The following is a 22,426-nucleotide window of genomic DNA, read 5'->3' on the forward strand; positions in this document are numbered from 1 at the left end:
TAAAAAATTATTATTGTGTCCTTCACCCATTTTTTTTTTGTTTACTGCAAAGTATCTGGTGAAGAAAGACATGAGTTGGATGGAAAAATCACAAACTAAATGAAAAAAGCCCATTTTTCACTGTCAGAGAGCACTTTTACAGTGCTGCCTCCCCAGTATTTCAGAAGACATTAGGTAACTTTAAGTTCAATACCAGTTTCTTTGTAGGTATCGTAAACATCATGGCTACAGGTAAGCATGGTGTAAGAACCACAGTGAATGAATGCTGCCTGTATTCAGCACAGTATCAGAACGTATTTACTGTCAACTCTACTTTACAATGAAAGGCTAAAATTAGGAAAATTCAGTACAGTACACCTGCTTATATCCTAAAGGTTGCAAGACAGGAGAGAAACGAGCCTCTCTCCTGGAAGTCCTTGCTGCTGCAGTACTCATGCATGAGCTTATCCCACAGCCACAGAGGGAAATGCTATGCCAGACAGATTACATGATATACATGCAACAGACAGAAGAACACGTTCAGTAAGAAATACAGACTACCATTAATATGAGGAAGTGACTTTTCTAAGAGACCCTTCAAGATAAGGGTTTTAAATTGCCTAACAAAGAAGGGGCATTGTAACATACACTGAAAATCGTAACCCAATATACAGCTATGATACCGCAACGAAATTATTAACATCATTTCCTATTAATGAATTGCTACAGCCTAGGAAGCTGCACAGTAAAATCACTCACTATATTTTCCAATATAGTCTAGAAATATACAGAATCTATATAAGGAACTCAAAAATTATTGGTATTTTAAATGGAAGTAATTAAAAATCTCTCCCTTTATAAACATTTTGAACCAGCATCAGCATTACATGGAAAACACCAAACCAGGATAAAAGCAGTTTTCAGACCTAATTCAGGCTAGCCCTCTATTGAATTCCTTTCATTTAAATTCAAGGCAAAGCAGCAGAATTCTAGAGGATGCTTAAGAACATCCATCCAAGTTCTGCTCATTTATGAGAAATTCCCTGAACAGACAAAAATTGCAAATAAAGGAAAAACCAGACACACAGCACATCTACTCGGGTGCTCAGGGAAGACTTAGGAACAGTTTAACAGGGAAGTTTTCTGATGTATAAATTAAGGCCCTTATGTTCTATCATCGTTTCATCTGAGCAAAGAAGTGCTTCAAGCTCTTCCTCTTTCCCTCCTACTTAGCTCCCACCTCAGACTGAGGAAACTAAAGTCTATATTCCCTTTCAGCTTCCTGTCCTTACTTCCCTTGTGTGTGTGTTGTTGTTGTTGTTGGGCCCCAGCAATCACACAGTAACTCCTAGCTTGCTGCAAAATTCTTCCCAAATGAGAATTATGCTCCATATTCGTATGGAAAAGATCAAGACTCATGCTAGTTCCTCTCCACATTCTGACTTTTTTTCACACAGTAGCGTGTAACAACATCATTTTCCATTGTCCCAGTGGGTTGTCATTACACTGCAAAATACAAAATTAACTCTCTCTCAAACACAATTTCCAGTTTTATAACATAAGTATATTTACAATATATTTAATGTCTTTTGGATGTTTACAGCAGGACTTCTAACTACTGAAGCATTAGGAAGGACAACTGCATTAGCAATTACTTAATATGGGTTTAATTTGCATTAAAGAAAAGCTGGTTTTGAGAATGGAAAGAATCAGCCCAGGAATTACCTGTACTCTTTTGGCATACTTGACAAAGACGATTGCCTGAGGACGGTGGGTAATTGCAGTGGAAACCTGCAAAGCTAGAATTACATTATATCTTATGGCAGGCATCGTGGCACCCCTGAAAGCCTGCCCTCAGGTTAAGCAGGTACCAGTTTACTCAGAGCAAACTCTGGAGAGGAAAGAAATGCTCACATCCACAATAAAAACAAGACTACTTCAAAAGGTACACTATTACAGCTGAAACAACCAGTAGTGCTCTGGTTAAGGGTCTGAAATTTCCATTTAAAATGTCAAAATTTCTCTCCACCCACCCACCCTCAATCTCCCCAACCCCCCCCCTCCCCTTTTTTTTTTTTTTATTTCATTCTGTAAGTGAGGATCAACAAGCAATACCTAGGCAAAGAGCATGGCTCTTCCAGTTCTGCACCTTGACAGGAAAGAAAAGCAGTCATGCAAAATGGGATACGAGATGATCAGCACAGCACCATCCTTTTTCTACACAAGTGGTTACTGCGAACAGTAAAATCACCTGGGACAGTATCAATATCCCCTTGCACCTTCTCTTCAAAAAAAGCATAGGTTTTGAATGATACTAGTGGGGAGGCAGAAAGCAAATGCACAGAATACAGAAATATATATCCCAACCATCTGATCGTCTCTGTGATTGGTCAGATGGTCTCTGGGAAGGCCATCACAGAAAAAAAATCCCGCTTCTGTTCTCCAGGCTGTGTAACAGGTAGATTCATGCCTGTGTACAGCTTTGACTGACTGCAGAATTACCACAGTAATTGCTATACAATCATTCATGCAAACATTAACTTCACAGAATTTTGATATCTGTCAAAACACATTTGATAGTATTGCTTTCCAGCTGCAGTTTAAGGTAAGTATTGCTTAATAACTTGGGGTGTTTGATATACAGTAAAGAATGAAAAAATTAAACCACAAATACTTCTCCATTACAAGAATTTGAATTTCTAAAATGAGCAACGGTGCACTTAAAAATCCATTCTTATATTACTGTTTTTCAGGTCAGCTACAAGTTATTCTAAAATGCCTCTTGAATAAAATTTAGATTTTCATAAAAATGTGTTTTGAAGTTTCCTTAATATGTATTTTAAAATACAGATGTTGTCGCAAGGCTTATGAAAACCTTTACCAAGCAGTCTGTGACAAGACCACTTGTTAAGGAAAAGATTTCCTGTGTGATTCTACTGAACATGAAAATTTTCACTAAGATTCAAACCTGTTACAAAGGCTTCTGAGGAAAAGAGCCTCTCACACTTTCCAGTTTCTGCTAGCTGCACAATTTGATTCTAGCTAAATTAGTTAACATGATGGGTACAAATAACATTGATGATAATTCCAGTAGATTGAGTTGATGGATGGATGGATATGGACATTACAATAGAATTAGTCTCACAAGGTCACAAGAATTCTAGCTTGTACGAAGTGTATTAGTCTGATAATTATACTAACTACTTGGCCACTTGATCCCAAACCAAGAGCATGCTTAAATACTTCTCTGAATCAGAATTTAAGAACAAAGCCCTAAATATAAATCTATATAGGCAAAAATCTGTCTACCAACATTTGACAAAATTTATTTTTCACAACGTGAAATATCACAGAATCACAGAATTTCTAGGTTGGAAGAGACCTCAAGATCATCGAGTCCAACCTCTAACCTAACACTAACAGTCCCCACTAAACCATATCCCTAAGCTCTACATCTAAACGTCTTTTGAAGACTTCCAGGGATGGTGACTCCACCACCTCCCTGGGCAGCCTGTTCCAATGCCTCACAACCCTTTCAGTAAAGAAGCTCTTCCTAACATCTGACCTAAAACTCCCCTGGCGCAACTTTAGCCCATTCCCCCTCGTCCTGTCACCAGGCACGTGGGAGAACAGGCCAACCCCCACCTCTCTACAGCCTCCTTTAAGGTATCTGTAGAGAGCGATAAGGTCGCCCCTGAGCCTCCTCTTCTCCAGGCTGAATAAGCCCAGCTCCTTCAGCCGCTCCTCGTAGGACTTGTTCTCCAGGCCCCTCACCAGCTTCGTCGCCCTTCTTTGGACCCGCTCAAGCACCTCGATGTCCTTCTTGTAGCGAGGGGCCCAAAACTGAACACAGTACTCGAGGTACGGCCTCACCAGAGCCGAGTACAGGGGGACGATCACCTCCCTAGCCCTGCTGGTCACACTATTTCTGATACAAGCCAGGATGCCGTTGGCCTTCTTGGCCACCTGAGCACACTGCTGGCTCATATTCAGCCGACTGTCCACTATCACTCCCAGGTCCTTCTCCGCCTGGCAGCTCTCCAACCACTCATCTCCCAGCCTGTAGCTCTGCTTGGGATTATTACGCCCCAGGTGCAGGACCCGGCACTTGGCCTTGTTAAACTTCATGCAGTTGACCCCAGCCCATCGGTGCAGCCTATCCAGATCCTCCTGCAGAGCCTTCCTACCCTCGAGCAGATCGACACACGTACCTAACTTGGTGTCATCTGCAGTCATCAACAGTCTGCTATATAGGTTTGTTTGTTTGTTTTACAATTATTTACATATCATTTAATAAAGCAGTTCTATTGGTTATGACCTCCCAAGATTAAAAGTTGTTCAGGATCACCCAGAAGTATAGGAACAGAGTTCACTGATTCTGTCCTGAATAGTTTAGAGAAGATCATCCTCACTGAAGCCAGCAAAAAATAATTGTGTCTTAATTCATGTTACAGACCAAGCTGTTATGACTATATTTATTAATTTAATATAGCCATAAAGAAAAAATAAAATCAAGACAGCTGATGCTTCGCTGTTATTGTTCTATTAATACCCTGAATGTTCTTCAATTTTGCTCTATTTTCAATCCAATAATCTATAATCCAATAATATCAGTAGTATGCAGGATTCTAGTATGAAAAAAAATAAAATGAGACGTTCTCATACATCTATCTTTAAAGTAAATAAACTTTCCAGCATTTTTAATTCTTCTTTATAGTGCTCAACTAAAAAGAAATTTCAGTAACAGCAGTGATAAGTATTACAGTATCACAGAATTGTAGGGGTTGGAAGGGACCTCGAAAGATCATTGGGTCCAACCCCCCTGCCAAAGCAGGTTCCTCAGAGCAGGCTGCCCAGGTAGGTGTCCAGACGGGCCTTGAATATCAGAAGGAGACTCCACAACCCCCCTGGGCAGCCTGTCCCAGTGCTCCGTCACCCTCACTGAAGAAGTTTTCATATGTTGGTGCAGAACTTCCTGTGCTCCATCTTGTGGCCATTGCCCCTTGTCCTGTCCCCACAAACCACTGAAAAGAGGTTGGCCAAATCCCTCTGTCTCCCACCCCTCAGATATTTATAGACATTGATAAAATCCCCCCTCAGTCTCCTCTTCTCCAGGCTGAACAGACCCAGGTCTCTCAGCCTGTCCTCATAGGGAAGATGCTCCAGGCCCCGTATCATCTTTGTGGCCCTGCGCTGCACTCTTTCCAGGAGATCCCTGTCTTTTTTGTAGCGGGGAGCCCAGAACTGGACACAGCACTCCAGGTGAGGCCTGAGCAGGGCAGAGTAGAGGGGGAGGATCACCTCCCTTGGCCACGCTCCTTTTAATGCACGCCAGGATCCCATTGGCCCTCTTGGCCACCAGGGCACTCTGCTGGCTCATGGTCAACCTGCCATCCACCAGGACCCCCAGGTCCTTCTCCTCTGAGCTCCTCCCCAGCAGGTCGTCCCCCAGCCTGTACTGATAGGTCCGGTTGTTCCTTCCCAGGTGCAGGACTCTACACTTGCTCTTATTAAACCACATTTGGTTTCTTCCTGCCCATTATGTGATACAGAACTTCTATCAAGGTAATTAATGTTGCCATCAATAGATTATACTTGTCCTCTGTACATAAAAACTACCCTCAAAAGACTTGAGAGTTAATCAAGATGCTTCGGTGTGGTTCTGTTTTGCAGAGCAATTTCTCTCCCCTATAAATCTATTACCTGTAACTGAGTATTGCCAATACAGACTCCAGTTCTGCCATGCCAGAGAAGCAATGAGTGAAAATACATAGGACTTTGCCATTTACCTGTCAAACACTCTCCTTAACTCCTATAATTTCAATGGAAGGATTGCTACCTGTGTCCTGTTCTTGCAGATTTACTCACTACGACTTTTACTCTAAGGCTGCAACATTCAAGCCTTACACAATATAGGTACTGTTGGTACTTCAAAAGTAAGAACAGTTGTCTTAGATATTTATTTTGGTTAAAACAAATCAGATTTTCCTTGTTCAAAAAAAAAAAATAGGAAGTTACAAAAGCAAAATATCAACACATTTGTTACCCGGGATTAACGGCTATTTGGGAAACCATACAGTACCTGCCAAAATAAGCTATGCGCATCGCCTGTAATGAGTTCAATAGTGTCCCCAATCTGGATATGCAACGGTGGACCATCTTGTGGCGCTGGTTGTGGTATTCCATTGTAGTTTCGAATTACTTGCATTTTTGGTAAACCTGAACCAAAAACAAACAAACAAAAAACAGATCAAAAAATCAAATATATTATAGTTAGCAATTAGCACAATTTATGAAGTATAAAGACCATAAAAGCCTCCAAAAGACACTGTTTAATAGGTATCTGACTATGGCACAAAGGCAGACTATTTCTTTCACCTGGTTATTACCTCATAAAAGTATATTATCACATACAGCCTATCTTTTTTTTGTAACTATTTTTAAATAAAAAGGGCAAGAAAAAAATAATTTGTCCTTCCTTCTTCTTCAGGCAAAGTTTGTTTCATTTCCATGAAGACTCTTCCTAGAAGAGCCTCCTCCTTCATTCCTTTCCCTCCTCTTCCTTCTATAAGTGCAGAGATCCCTAGATCTGTCAGGTTCAAATCTCAATGTTATCTTTGTAATTCTAAGCAAAAAATTGTGATGAACAGGTATTAAAAACACCAATATGGAGAACCTCATAGCTTTGAGATCAATATTACTGAAGAGCCTACTGCTCTTGTGAACATGTTCAAGAGAATAAGGCTGACATTCCTTCATTTTTTGACAATATTTTGGGTTACATGTAGTGAAGCTTGCATCAATTTAATGTTTCATTTTCAAGACAAGAACTCTGGTTGCACACTACTACTTCTAAATGAATACCGGCTGCATTTAGACAGCTGAACCACGTTTATTTCTTTATTTAAAGGGAGCAATCCACCCCTAGAGAAACAAAATATTTCACACAAAGATTATTCTCGCTACCTCTACAAAGAACTAAGTCAATGTTTCTGACTACAGTTCAAGAGCCCTCCCCAGTAGATATGAAATAAGGGGGAGGGAGATTTCAGCAGGGAGAGAAAATTGTGGGTACTCTAACTCCATGTTCTTATAACTATAATTGCAATTTAAAAAAAATACTTAAAGCATTATGGACAACTAGTCTATTGCACTAGAACAGTGTCCTGGAGTATTATAAGAATACTTGAAATCAAGTAAAGTGCCAGCTCCGTAAGAAACATAGCGAAGACTTAAGAGATGTTATGATAGCATTTTTTCAGCCTTTATACTGCCAAGGAAAGCATCATTTCAATAGAACACGTCTACTGTTGATCACTCTCCCTCTACTTTCAAATTATACTTTGTGTAATAATTTCCCTGGTTTTAGCTCCACATGGAATTTTCAAGCTTACTATAATTAAGTGGGCATATTCATTTATAATCTTAACCTCAAACTTTTTTGGTTAAGTAAAATTTTGGAAGAATGTATACTAATAGTACAAATAAGAGTGAAGGCACACAAAGTCAAGGTCACTGGGCAGTCATATTTAAACAGCATCTTACTGGAAAGTAATAGAATCAGGGTCACCCGGGTTTGACTTTCGAGATCAAGTCCAACCACCAACCTGACCTACCAAGTCCCATCACTAAACCGTATCTCTTAGTGCCACACCCACACATCTCTAAAATATCTCCACGGACGATGATTCCCTCACTTCTCTGGGCAGCCCATTCCAGCACATGACCACCCGTCTCCAAGAAGAGATTCTTCCTCATGTCCAATCTAAACCTCTCCTGTTGCAACTTGAGACCATTTCCTCGCATCCTGTCACTTGTTACCTGAGAAAAGAAACCGACACCACCCTCCTCACTGCAGCCTCCTTTCTGGTAGTTGTAGAGAGCAATGAGGTCTCCCCTCAGCCTCCTTTCCTACAGACTAAACAAACCCAATTCCCTTAGCTGCTGCTCATGTGTCTTGTTTTCTAGTCCCTTCACCAGCTTCACAGCTCTTCAACACTCGAGCAACTCGCTATCCTTCCTGCAGTGAAGGACCCGAAACAGAACACAACATCCCAGGCGTGGTCTCACCAGTGCTGCAAGAGCCACCTCCCTAAGTCCTGTTGGGCACACTATTTCTGATGCAGGCCAGGATGCCATAGCTGTTTTGGCCACCTGGGTACACTGCTGGCTCACGTTCAGTCGGCTGTCAACAAGCTCCCCCGGGTCCTTTTCCACTGGGCAACTTTCCAGCCACTCTTCCCCAAGCCTATGCCACTGCATGGGGTTATGACCCAAAAGCAGAACCGGCGCTTAGCCTTCGTGAGTGCGGTGTGATTGGACTCGGCCCATCGATCCCTCCACAAAGCCTCAGGCAGATCGACAATCCCACCCAACTTGGTACTGTCCGCAAACACACCGAGGGCCTACTCAGTCCCCACATTTAGATCAAACATTAAAACAGGCCCTGACACCGAGCCCAGAGGAACACCGCTGGTGACCAGCCGCCAAGTGGACTGAGCTCCATTCACTGGGACTCTCTGAACCCAGGCATCCAGCCAGTTCTTCACCCAGCAAGATGTTCACCTGTGCAAGCCACAAGCAGACAGTTTCACCAGAAAAAATACTGCGGAAAAGTGTGAAATGCTCTGCTAAAAGGCATTTAAACAGCCTCCCTTTCCCTCATCTACTAAGCAGGTCATCCTGTCATGGGAGACCAGGTTAGTGACTAACTTCTAACAGAAAGGATTGGTACGTCTGGAAAAGACCTAATTGTGCTGCAAGATCATTATTGCAATTTAGGTGGCAAGAAGCACAATTATTTGTCATCTCTTACATGATCTCCTCTAAATTGTATGAAACATGAAAGAACTCACGTTCAATAATTGCTACTCTGTAGTTAAGAATAAATAATACTCCCAAGTGCTGATGAAACATTAAGCAAAATAATACCAGTTCCTACATTACTCAATCCAAATTACATCATCACTTTTACTATTTCTTCAGGTTACTGGTATACCTAAAATGGGCACCTAATTATTACGAGGCCATTATTCTACTTAGGTAAATACCAGAGCTTGCTTTATTTCTCAGCTTAACGCTGTCATGCTTTGAAATTCTGATTGAGCATCAAGAAACACTGCACCTATTGTGTGGCAAATGAAAGCAATGCTGCATACAAGCAGCTACTCCAAGCTGACAACTTCATCCTAATGCAAGAGGACTCCCTCATCACAATATAAATGATAGCTCTGCACACATGATTAACTGTGAGCATGCCCTCATCTTAGAGACATACATGGAAGTCTAACCAAACCTATAAAAACATTATTTGTATCAGGTGATGTAGTTTATCACATTACTAACATGCAGAAACAACATACTTAAAACGCCACCTTTGTATTAATCTCAGGTGAGAATGAAGAAATTCTCGTACATTTTTCAGTGCAAATCCTATTGTTTGCAGTGGTTTATTTTCCTTTAAGACAATACATTCCTGAAATTATTAAGTTAATCATAAATGTGTGAAATTACTTGTAATTTTTATTTACCGGTATTTCACTGGTAATTATAATTTTTGGCATCTCTGAAAACCAGGCCAATAGAATTTGGAAAAATGCGGTATGTGAACTAGCAGAATTATTTAAGATATAATGAAGAATTAATCATGTTAAAATATACTACGCCTAGAATACTTGCATGTAATTCAATAAGCTTAATTCCGTAAAATCCTACAGCAACGTTAATTACAGTACAGAGAGGTGTGATGGATCTAATCCCATCCATTCTCATCAGAGGAACCAGCTCATTCAATTTTATCTGTTTAGCAAGCTTATCCTAAAACTAATTTGTTTGTTGCTACTGTTCATTTCACAACTTCCATTTCAGCATTTTCTACTGTGCAACATAAATCAGTTCATGGCTAACTTAGATCCATTTCACCTAGTGGTTACGGGCTGAGTAGTTCTTTTCCCTGCCTGCATTTGTTACAGACAGCAATCATCCCCTTCTAACTTCCATTCTGCTAGTCTAAATGAGCCAAGTTTCTCGCCTCCTCTCGTAACAGATCAATTCCTCTGAGCCTGTATATCAAGTGTTTGACTGACGCTCAGACAAGATCAAGATAGACAAGAAAAATATTCTGGAGGTTGCTTTCTTAATTTGCACACGGATTCATCGCAAATACACTTGTTAAGAAACCTGAGTACTTGCTGGAAAACAAGACAGGAAAAAGTGGTACGTTACAGAGCTGCTTGATTTATATTCTAAACTATTTCTATCACAGATAAACAAAGACTCGAATGTAAAATGTACTAACTTTAGAGACTGCCGTTATGATGTACACAGCTGCAGTATCGAGTGTATCTGACAACTCCAGAAAACTTCTGGAAAAATATCTGGCAAAAAGATATATGTATTTCTTTTCATGGTTATGTCTCAAAGCAGGTAACATTCCAACAAAAATCTCACTGATTTCCATGAGGTCACACTTCCACGTAACTGAAAGCTTTTGTCAGGAAGCTTCCTGCCTAATTTTACGATGCTAAATCAGCTTTGCGGTTTCTGACCTTCAAATCAAGGAAGCAAAAAACGGTACCGGTTATTCCATAAATAAATTCCTAAATCTTGCTTCACCTGAAACGCAGAAAAATGTTGTGCTTCTCATCAAGCGGCACCTCCAAGACCTTCCCCTCAGAGCTGCTCTCAGTCCGTTCTCCTCCCAGCCTGGATTTGTGCTTGGGATTGCCCCAGCCCAAGTGGAGGACTTGCACTTGGCCTTGTTGAAGTTCATGAGGTTCGCACAGGCCCACCTCTCAAGTCTGTCCAGGTCCCTCTGGATGGCATCCAGAGTCAAGGAAGGTTACATTTTGGAACTGAAGCAGTACAGAAGTTAGAATACCCATGATATATCTTCTCATCATTTCATATAAACTACTTAGATTCCTTACAGCAGCTCCCCATTTACAAAAGGGGCTGAACAACCCTCAGAGTTTCATGCAGATTTCTAAATGCTGACTTTTTTTTTTTTTTTTTTTTTGCCAACAACATTCATAATGTATGCCCTACAATAACCTGTATCTGTCAGAATTGATTCCAGCATCTGTTATTTCCAAACAATGCAGAACGTGGTTTCTGCTTTGGGCAGGAATCATTTTAATATACAGAATGACAGAGTATGGGAGACCAGGATACAAGGGTGAAGTGGTGGATACACTATGTACTATAAGCATAAAGGCATAAAACAGCTTTATCTGCACTCAACATGCACTCCTAGTTAACATCAGTCTTGAAGGAAGAAAGACTTACTTTTTCTCTAGGAAAAATACATCCCAGTTACCAAATATTTATAAGCAGATCCAAAAGCCTCTAACATAATTGAAGAAAGCCTCCTGACTTCAAGAAGCTTTGCATTTGAAAGAATTTCAGACCATCTGCCAGGGCCACATATTGATGTTTCCAGACCCTCAGCACAAAGAGGGCTGCCTTTCTTACAGGAAATGACATGAAGTCTCACTAATTCTGTTCTTTCTTTCCCCAAAAGAGCATGCTAGGTGTCTATTCGGAAACTCTGAACTTGTTCCAAACCTTTGTTACTTATTTTTATAGCTGCAGAAAAACAGGCAGTGCAGCAAGGACAAGGAACAGGCTGACATCCTGTGATTGATAAGCCTCCAATAGCAAAGATGAGCAGAAATACTGTCTCAATTCTCAGAGCACACATCTCCAGCCACCTTCACCCTTCAACAAGGAAATAAGGGCGAAGCAATGCACGGCAGCACCTCGTTGTGCCCTCAGATTAAATATCTGAACAGTGACCCACAGTGTAGCAAATGGATTAACAGCACAAACTAGAGACTGACAGGCAAAGTAAACCTCACATTTAAGTAAAAGCAAAGGAATCCAAAATTAGCACTTACACTACAGTCAGTCAAGTTAGGCTGTGAAGATTTCAGATCAAGCATTACTGCAGATAATAAAGAAATAAGGAGCTTAGAAAATCACTTAAAGAGGAAATAGATGGGTTCTTAGGGAGAGGAGTGTGAAGAGCAGGTGGACAGAGTTACATTTACAAACTGAGCATCCATGACAATTTGTTGATTTTATACACAAAAAAAACTAAGCTTTACTACCTTTCTTGGCAATATCTGGGTTCAACACTAATATCATTAAAAGCTAATTAAAGAGATGTTCTACTCTGAGCATGGAGTACATAAAAACGAAGTCCTACAGCACTCTGTATGTTCTTCAAATCAGCCCTTCTAGCTTTGTGTCAATCGTAGTTTTAAATTCCTGTTCCTAATGATTTCCTTGCAGAATTCAAAGCATTTTCCTCTTGCATTTTATCAGGAGAACTGCTTCTTAGTTCCTAATCAGGGGCATCTACTTCTGCAACTGGGCAAGTCAACAGCATTATACAGTTACTGCCGAAGGGCAAAGCTTTCTAGCAAGACTTCATAGCTGGTGAGAGGTCCCCAGTACAGCAACACCACCACTCAGCTTGTGGAACTGTCTACTAAAGACATGAAGGACAATAGTCGGGGTTGGAGTTTTATTTGGTTTTGTTTTTTACTTTTAGGCTGAGTAACTTCTGACAAATCACAGAACTCGTGGAACATGGAACATGCCAGCGCAGTCTTTAAAGTGCTCTTTTCAGAAAGGCAATAATTTAAATAATTACTGTTGGACAAAATTAATTCAGTGAATAAGTACATAGACATACCTCAGAAGATATTTTAATTGAACTTATTATTCTCCCCATCTTAAGTCATTATTTTTGAATGTCATCATAATTAAAAGTTCTAATTTTAGATATTGCACATAAATCTTACATCCAGGCAAGATGACTGAAACGTTGGGGGTACCCAAGAAGCAGTTTTGAATGTTTCACTTCTGTTTGTCTTCTGCTTACAAGTTTGTCTTTGAGTAATCTTCAGTAAAGACTCCATGTTTTTCACATGACCAACCACAAACAATGGTTTTGTTGTTTCACTCAAATTTAACTATGAAGACTTCAGAAGGCTGATTCTTAAAAAATAGTTGCCATGAGCCTTGCTCAACTGTTGAAATTTCTGCTTATGCAGCCCAGCCAGAACTCCCTTCCACAAACAGAGAACTCCCTAGCACAGACGGAGGAAATCTTCACTGCCTCATGATTCAGATGACGAATTTGCAACACACTCCAAACCACATTCATATTTCTCTTTCACTTCAGGACAGGAGATTTCAGGACTGCCATACTACAGGACAAACAGAACTACCAAAGAGATCAAAGCTCTCCAACCTGTTCTCCATGACTGTTCTCCCTCAACTGTTCCTATGTTTGCATCTCCTTAAAATCTTGAAACAGCACTCAGAGTTCCTTCCAGTCCTTCACTGCTCATCAAATCTCCATTTCCTGTAATTAATCAAAGACTTTTTCTACCGTTTCTCTTTAATGCCGTGTATGTCAGCTGTATTCTTGGCAAAGACCTCTGCAAAAATGGTCAACCATCAACTAAAACGATGCTGTGTGGGAGGAAAAAATCTGTCTGCTAACGGTCTGATCAACAACTTGTTATCAGAAACAGAAAAACACTACAACTTAGGAAGTCCTTGTGCTTCTTTGGGTTTTGTAGACCTGATCATCAGCAAAAATTCTCTTGGTAAGTAGCTATAGCTCCAGTTCCAGAGAAATCCCACACAAAACTTGGAGTTACACTGCAAATCATAGCAAGAGTTCACTACATGGAAAATAAACGAGTCTGGCTATGTTACTCAATTTACATGGTTGAATTTCTGAAATTGTGCAGCTTGTAAAAAAAAATCTGTGTAGAGGTATTTAAGATTGAAGTAGTTTGGTTTAAGAACAATGCACAGAGACACCTTCCCTTGCTCTGAACAACAGCACTGGTTAGTGGTTAGCTAGTGGTTTTGGTGTGTGTTTTTTTCCCAGAAAAGATATTTGAGAATAGCTCTTTTTAATGCTCAGTGCCCATAAGAGCAGCATTAGTAATATTAGCAGCACGGGTGCATTGCCACTCACTGCGGCCGATACTCCTCCCTCAGTAGCAGCTGCCAAGTCAAGAACTCACTGCTTTGCTTAGCTTTATTTCTTAACAGACACGCACACTTTGGTCTTGTACATCCATATGTAACCGTAGCCATAAAGAACCCCATTTTCAAAGATCTCAAGTACACGAGACCTCTCCACTAAACTCCAGTTGTACTTCAAGCTTTCACTGAAAACTTCAGCGCACTGCTCTGGAAGACCTGGTTGTGCCCTACATGGGTATCTGTGGATTGCAAATGCAAAAGTATGTTTAAAATAACAAGCTTCATGCTCAATTGCAACCTCACAGCTTATTATTTATATCCAGAAGTTTTTATTTAGTATTTAAAACGTTGATGTCTGCAGTTCATCCTTTCCGAAAAGATAGCTTTGAAAAGACTGCACTGAAAGAAAGTTGCAGAGAGCTAGGAAGGTCACTAACTTCACAAGGGTCACATTCACATTTATTTTGTGATAAATTGGACCCAAAAAATACTTTTCTTTCACTGAAACGCTTTTTTCTGTTTCATGGAATGTCTTCTTTCAAACAAATGTTTTGTATAATCTCACGTGTTTTTTTCAAAAACTGATACAGGCAACTAGCCCTTACTTTCAGTGGTGTAAGTGGGTATCTTTGGTAGAGTAAAGGATTTGGGAATTGTCTAGATTGAAAAGAATCTCAGCACAATCTCACACAACCCTTACACACGCCCAAGTGCTAAAATACTGTTATGTGAATAAACAAAGAATAATCAGGTTTCAAAAATACACTGTTTTCGTTTCTATTGACAAATTAATGACATTTTATTTTAGTGTAATCTACTGAGCAAATCAGGAATATAAATTTTAAAAATAATACTGCCTCAAAATTAAGAATCCTCATTATTTTCTTAAAAACTGAGCAAACCAGAGTTTTATCATATGAATTTAAAACTGTGGTAAGTAAGGTGCTCCTTTATATAAAGGTACAAGGTATGAGGATTAACCGCTGTAAATTACCATGTCTTTTAATGTGGTCCCATAGACAGGCAGGGCATTCTAAAAGGTGTATTTGTTCAAACAAGTATATGTCCCGAGGGGCTAACAACTTCCACTGGGCAGATACTATAGACGAGCTATGAAGGTGTGCCCGGACAGAAGGAGGCTGCGTGCAGCAAAAGGCTCTGAAGAAAATGGACAAATCTTGGAAGAAAAAAACAAAACTCCATGACTTCAGAGAAGGAATTATTTCAAGCTGTATTTTTATACTATCTTCTGCAGACCCAGGGATAATTCTGTGGCAAGGAGTCAGAAGAAAAAGGCTGGAGAAGAAAAGCCAACTTTGTAAGCTAAATGTAATACTGTGAAATGTCATGAACCTTGAACAGGACCTCAGCATTTTCTGTTGAGTAAGCTGTAGCACGTTCACTGACTGATTTTGAACAAAAGTTGGTCAGTTTAGTAACAACAAAAAAAGTCATTTCCAAAAAATATATACACTGCAGTAACAGTATGATAGTCCAATCTCTCTGGCAGTGTACCTGAAAGCACAGCATGACGGGAGGCAACCCTACCTCTCAACAAGCCTAATCAGCACAAATGGAATTAGTCATCCTGCTGACTATGCTATCTGTACACTTAAGTAACTTGTGGACAGCAAGATGGTAACTGTACATGTTATCATCTATAAAAAGGCAGACTTGAGCCAGCTAGCATCTTTCACAGGTCTCAAATAGAACTTAAAAATATGCATTACTGGAAATGTGCTGAGACTTTATTCAGACACTGCAAAAATAAAAATTATCTTTCATATTTCTTTTGTGCTCTGTATCCACTAATAGCATCTGACTCTAAGATAAAAGATCTTCCTCTCAGTTTCTGCTAATTACAAGAAACAAACTCTCTGGCAAAAGAGTTGCTTCAAATGGTTACATAAGAGGAGCAGGAAGTGGCAGCTGCCTGACAAAGCAGGCAGGTTCCAGCAAATGACGGATTAAGCTCGCTTGCACGCACCCTCTTCATAATGCTGCATAATCCTTCAGCATTCCAAGTTAAACACTCTTGTGGTCTTCCTCCTCAAGGAAGATTTATTCTTGTTAGCTTCTACCCTTCTTGTGGCAGGTACCTTTTATTTCTTAACGGGCAGCTCTTTACCCTACATAAAAAAAAAAAAACTCAAAGATTCTTTGCATGGAAACATCTACACAGACAAGCACTGTCAAGAATTATGGTGCTGCATTAAGCAATGGCAGGACACTGTTGCTTTGTCTGAAATCTGGTTTCAGAAAGTACACCTATGGATTTCTGCTTTGTATGGACTACAGTTTGACAATAGCAAAAACTTGCTTCCGTTAAAAAATTCATGTTATAACAGTTAAAAAAAAAAAAAAAGTGAGTTGTGATTTCACTGTTACCACAATGTAGATCAAACTGTTTATCCCTGATACATACTTGTGATTTTGTTTTTATCCTGCATACTTTGCACATTGAAGCACCAGCAGCCTATGCAAGTACCTTGGAAGAAATCCAAAGGGATTTTGTGAAATGTCCAGGCTTTCTATGCGTTTGTAGTATCCCTAGCCTCGTTCAGTCAACATACCTGTACACAGAAACTCAGATCATGTTCCAAGTATCCAACGAATACAGCAAAATCTGTACACGCATGTCCTACATGTTATCTTATCTCACTCTCTTCACTTATAAAGTACCCTCTCTCTTCGGCCTATCACAATCTACACGCAACTCTGATGCACTAATTTCTGCAAACCCCCTCCCTTTTTAACAAAGGAAATTATTTGCAATTTTAGTACAAATCCAAACATTGTTTTAAAAATTAAATAGCTTGATTTTGTTATCATTTATGTACTTAACTTGAAAATGAATCGCATCATAAATAAACAAGCAGTAAAAGGGTGTTCCCCATAAAGGTATAAATGAAAGCGTGCAATAAAGCGATCAACGGTCACTTTTTTGTTGAAATTAATTGTTATTGCTAAACTATCATAGGCAGAGAGAGGAATCACATCTAGTCCTCTGTCTAGATGTCAGTCTTGCCATAATAATCAGGCTGCATCTTAAGACTTTTTGGCCCCTTTCCTTCCCAATTCCTACTTAAGAAAATAAAGTAAACACACGCAAACCCCTCATCTACACCTTCCCGTGTTCTATTTGCAGTGTGAATATGTATTATGTACTCCAGCAAACACCGGGAAATTTGTTAGGACACAAATCATGGCAGAAAGGAGCAACAAAGGATGTTCCACAGAACCCAGCATGAACTGTTTCTGTTGCACCCCCACTAAACGCGCAGCCACAGGACTGCACTGGTTCAGCAACCCAATCACAAAGAAGTCACTTATCATGCCCTCAGCACCACCACCCCCTCTCATGACCAGTTTTTCATCAACTTTCTGAAGCAACTTAGTCCTATAACCATATAACAGTTATGGTTTAAAAAATACAGTGAGGGAATACCCAGGTGGGGAGGGAAGACCACACCTTGTGGCAGCAGCCTGCAGCTACATCAAAGAACCGCCAGAGATCAAACTGACATCAGCAGAGTCCATGGAGTTGGTTCTTCCTCCCAAAAATACTGCTGACAATGAATACCATTTATGCAATTAAATGCCAGCATCAGCACTTCAAGCTTAGTTGATCACTCAACATTTCTCAGACGCCTGAGCCACGTGCAGAGCTACGTACACCTACAGGATTTCAATGCATCACAAACAGAGAACTAACAAAAGCAGCTTAAAACACCTAAGAGCAGCCAGATTTAAATCTCCGTAATTCTTTTACTCATCCTTCTGAGCCTCTCCCCATTTATCCTCTTCTCTCCGTGATCAAGAAAAAGAGGTGAAGGAAAAATATAAGGCAAACTGTAGGATCTTACAGGAGAAAAAAAAATTAATTGTAGAAGATTTAGTGGCATTATGCAAATTTCACTCTACTGAAATTATCAATGGTACTTGCAAGACAACTTGCCACAGATGACCCATTACTCTGAAAGAAAAGCTGGGATCCACATCTGCATCTTTTGTTACTGTTTCATAATTCATACGATTTGCTGCTGTCAAATCCAATTAAGGGGAAAAAATTCCATGAGTAAAAACGCTGCCTTACTATGTGAACTAAAAGGCAGAGCTTCATGTTCTCTCCTCTCCCCACATCTGCCACTCCAAATGAGTTGGTTAAAGAATAACCTCTTAGGTTATGAACCAGGGCAGTTTTCAAGGTACCAGATAATAAAGTTACTATTTAATTCCCTGTTACGCACTACAGATTAAGAAATGCAAGCTATGAATAGTGCAAGACTGAACAAGTCTTCTGTTTATTTGCAGGTCAGCAAGAGCAGTAAAGAAAGCTGAACTCAAGTACTTTCTTTGAATTCCTTATAAAGTTACCTTACCTTTTTTTTCCTGGATGAACAACATCAAAGAATTAAAACAAGAGGGTTGAACTAGGGTTGAACTAATTGATTCCACTGAAAAAAAAATCAATCAGATCAATTTTGTACTGTCACTACTTGGAATGACTCTTCGGTGCTAAATGAATTAAAATACGAAATTGCTGAGTTGTTAATCATGATCTGTAACCTATTTCTTAAAACAGCCTCAGTACCAGAGAAATAAATGACACTGAGTGTGAAAGCGGTGCTTTAAAGCAATTCAGTTGGTATCAGTAGATGCCCTCATATGAATATCTCATGTTTGTGTCAGGCAGCTTGGTAAAGGCTATTAAACCACACTTTGCAAATATATAGATAAATATAGATAACTAATGCAACAAATAAAAAAAGAAGAAAAATGGGGCACATAGTTTAGAAGTAGACGACGAACATGAGGATCAAGATGATAGATAAACTCACAGATCAGCCAAGCACTTTTAACAGGTCTCACTATCAGGCTCTTTTCCAGTTTTCATGATCAGACAGTTCCCACAGAAAAAGAAGCAGCAAAAGCATAGGAAGCAGAAGATTGTACTAGCATTTTTTCCCTAAACACATTTCCAAGAAGGTCTCCCCCTTATAAGTACTTGGTTTTTATTATTCAAAAATTGATAAGCAGGATTGAAAATGAGTACATAGTGTGTTAATAAGGTTTGCAGAAGATGCAAAATTGTTTCTTTGAGAAGAACGCTACTTACAAAGAAATGGAGATTTCATGAACTGAGGTGTCTGTACAGTAGGATGATAGATCATAGATTAGCTTAGACTGCAAAAACCTTTGGAGTTCTTTTCATCATAACTTCATGTATGATGTAACTTAACAAACACAAAGTAATCAGTACAAAGGTCGGGATATTCACACACGATGGACTCAAGCAGCTACCATCATTTAGAAAACAGATCTTGGAGTAATTGATTCTTTAAAATAAATTCTTTAGAATCATAATCTAATATAGCCGTGTACCAATTCAAATAAATTTCTAGGAGTAAGTTCTAGGAGTAAGCCACAGAACTAGAAAAGCTCATTATTGGGCTGTATCTCCAATAATGTATCTGTATTTTCAATACCACACACAAGTTTTGGTGAGAAAGATCATGATTGGATCTATGAGCATGCAGACAAGCAAAAAGTATGGTCAGAGGTACCAAAAAGTTTCTGTATCAGAAGAATTAAGCTGATAAGGGCTGGAAGAGATGACTAGAAGGGATATGACAGAGATAACTCAAGAGTGGCACAGCGTGAAAAGAGAAAATATCCATTTACTATTCCGTTTCTTGTTGTTCTTTTTTTAAAAAAAAGAGAAAGTAATAGTAGTAACAGTCAGCAGCTTTAAAACAACAAGTACTTTATTCACACGACTAATTACTAAAGTAATAGTCAAAGGATGCTGCGAATATCAAGACTTTAGATTGGCTCAAAAAGTGAAAAAAAGTTTCCACATATTTTTCTTAGGAGCTAAGAAACAAAACCAAAAGCTACCGGGGGGAGGGGGGGAAGTACCACAACATCTCACTCCATATTCTATCCCTAAGCATCCATTTAATTGGTTACCATTCAAGAAGCGAACCTGGGCAAGCTTGGCCTGCAGCCCAACTCGGCCTCATTGTTCTCTTCTCTTGGAAGCTCAAAGAGGTGAGCAGATTAAAAACTCTTCTGAAGAGCTACATCAGTTTCTCAGGGTCTTGCCTCTGGCCCCTTCTACCAAGCTGCAAGATCTTCCTTGGGCAGAAGGCTGAGGCAGTTCTGTGAGCCTCTCGTCTGCGAATTTTCAGCAGTCTTTTTTCTCCCATGGGATGGATGCTTTTAGTTTTACACCGTTTCCCAAATTCTTTGTGTGAGAATTACTTTGAAGTAGTGATCAAATACTGATTTAGTTAAATGAGTGAGCCACAAAAAAAGAAACCATATGCTTTAGAGTATGTTAAAATTCAGTAACTTTTGACTATTTTTAATCAATCATTGCCTTACTTTGTTTTGCCTTCTGAGAACAACAGTACCCTGAAGATTAAAATCAGATATGGAAATACATGGGTAAATGCACTATTCCTCTTGAGGATGAATAAGAGATTTCCAAGTCCCAATAAACATTAGCAAAATACTATGCAATTCCTTTCTACTTGCCATGGTAACTAACGGCAACTTCAGGTCTGCACACGCCTTTTTCCCCTCTTATTTTTACTTTTTAAAATTTGTTCTATATTGTTTATTAAAATGCAAAACAAGGTCATTTTGGTTTTATTGATCATACAATGCCCATTTTGTCCACTTTCATCCCAGTCTTCTCTTTCTGTGCCTGCCAACTCCCTCCATACTGCGACATTTTTCCCAGCACACTCCAAGCTGATAGTTTATGTAGAAAAAGCGATGCTATAGAATTGTTAACCTCACTTTAAAAGTTACATTTATACATGCTCAGCATGTATGAAACACCATATTACTCAAGAGAAAAATAAAGTGTTAGTTGCTCAAGATCTAGAGACTGTCCCCAAAACACATCCAATGAGACAAAAGAGTCTAAATTACTCAACTACAAACTAATCTTGCAATCCAACTGGGCAAGGATGAAAGAGTTCAAAAAATAAATATATTTTGCCCTTTGGCATCTGGGTCTTCTGATGTTTAATTAAAAGAAAAGGCTAAAGGCTATGTTCTTCTCTGAATGTTAGCACACTGCTGAGATGCCAAAGGGACAGGCACCTTTCAAAATACCTTGCCCCAACAGGAATGTAAAAATCATTTCAATTTAAAATATAACAACCCAAATAAAATTCATTAAACTGCATTTGAAATGCTTCATTGGAACACAAAACTCTACTTCACCTCCCAGAAATGCATTAGTGGAGAATTTCTTGGTGCAAAACATTAGACATGTTCTTTCTTGTATCACAACAAAAATGAATGCATTATCTTGGGAAACAACAATAGCTCAGCAAATGGCATTAGTGCTGCAGCACAAAGGCACAGCACCCGAATGTAGGATACATTCTTTAAGATGTGGGATAAAAACTTAATTCCATCTCACAAATTAAGTCAGAGTTCAGGGAATCTCTGAATTCACTGCTGCTGAGATCCACCTGCAGGGGGCTGTCCTCTCAACTGCTCCTAAGAATCTGGTGAGCTCAAGGAAATGAGCTCCGTCTGGTCTTGAACCCCCCCATGCTGGCCCAGCCACATGATGCAGAACATGCCAAAACACAGCCGTCAATACTAAGAATTGCTCAAATTACAGCTGCAATCCAATTCCTTGAGCCACTCCAGAACATTCAGAATTACGCTTTCGTTGGCAAGAAGCATTGCCTGCCTGCCTTCCTGGAGCACGGAGTCTTTCTTCTGCAGCAAGAGAACTCCTAGCTGCCCTGCTAAACCCGTTCTTACCTGCGGTTCAGCTGGCTCACACAGACTCCTACAGACACACACTGTATACTTGAACGCACCTTGAACAAAACGTTTAGATGCTGCGTATGGCAAGAAGCAGCAGCCATAACCCAGTAAAACACCCATAATTGTTAAGCATGTGTTACGTATATATAATCAAAGTTCATTTTAGGTTTTATAGCTTACTTTACAGTAGAACATTGCAGAGAAGTCTTCAGCAACTTAGGAAATATGACACTCCGCAAACACTGCAGAATTATCTCTAGGGAAAACATGCAGAACTCTACATACTTGGACATAGTTGTTACTGGACGCTAGCTCCCAGAGAAATAAAAGTTTGAGTTCCTTCAAGTCTAAACTAGTTATTGGCGTGTTGCTTGCTTTTCCTTTATTTTTATAAGCCATATAGGCTACGTTTTGACCTATAATATGGAAATTCAAAAGCTAAAGCAAAAGGATCTAACAAACAGGTCCTTATGGCCAGTCTGCACGCACCAGTGTCCAAGTCTCCTCCTCAGTTACAGGATGCAATAAATGCTTCGTTATTGTGAACCTTACAGTTTCTCTTACCAGTAAGCAGTACAAAAGACCTCAGAGTTGTCAAACCACCAACTCCATCACCAAAGCAAGTTTTGTG

The 22,426-nt window shown here is 39.6% G+C and overlaps 1 protein-coding gene across 3 annotated transcripts in view; it reads right to left on the reverse strand.

The window, feature by feature from the left end:
* The window catches only part of VAV3 (vav guanine nucleotide exchange factor 3), a 163,794-nt gene that overhangs the window by 25,829 nt on the left and 115,539 nt on the right, over positions 1 to 22,426 (reverse strand). For all 3 annotated transcript variants that reach the window (XM_035333121.1, XM_035333120.1, XM_035333119.1), the window contains exon 20: positions 6,062 to 6,198. In XM_035333121.1, coding sequence (XP_035189012.1) covers positions 6,062 to 6,198 — 137 coding nt within the window. The remainder of the gene's footprint in view (positions 1 to 6,061; positions 6,199 to 22,426) is intronic.

This window comes from Oxyura jamaicensis, chromosome 8, assembly GCF_011077185.1.
Source record: "Oxyura jamaicensis isolate SHBP4307 breed ruddy duck chromosome 8, BPBGC_Ojam_1.0, whole genome shotgun sequence".
Taxonomy (NCBI): domain Eukaryota; kingdom Metazoa; phylum Chordata; class Aves; order Anseriformes; family Anatidae; genus Oxyura; species Oxyura jamaicensis.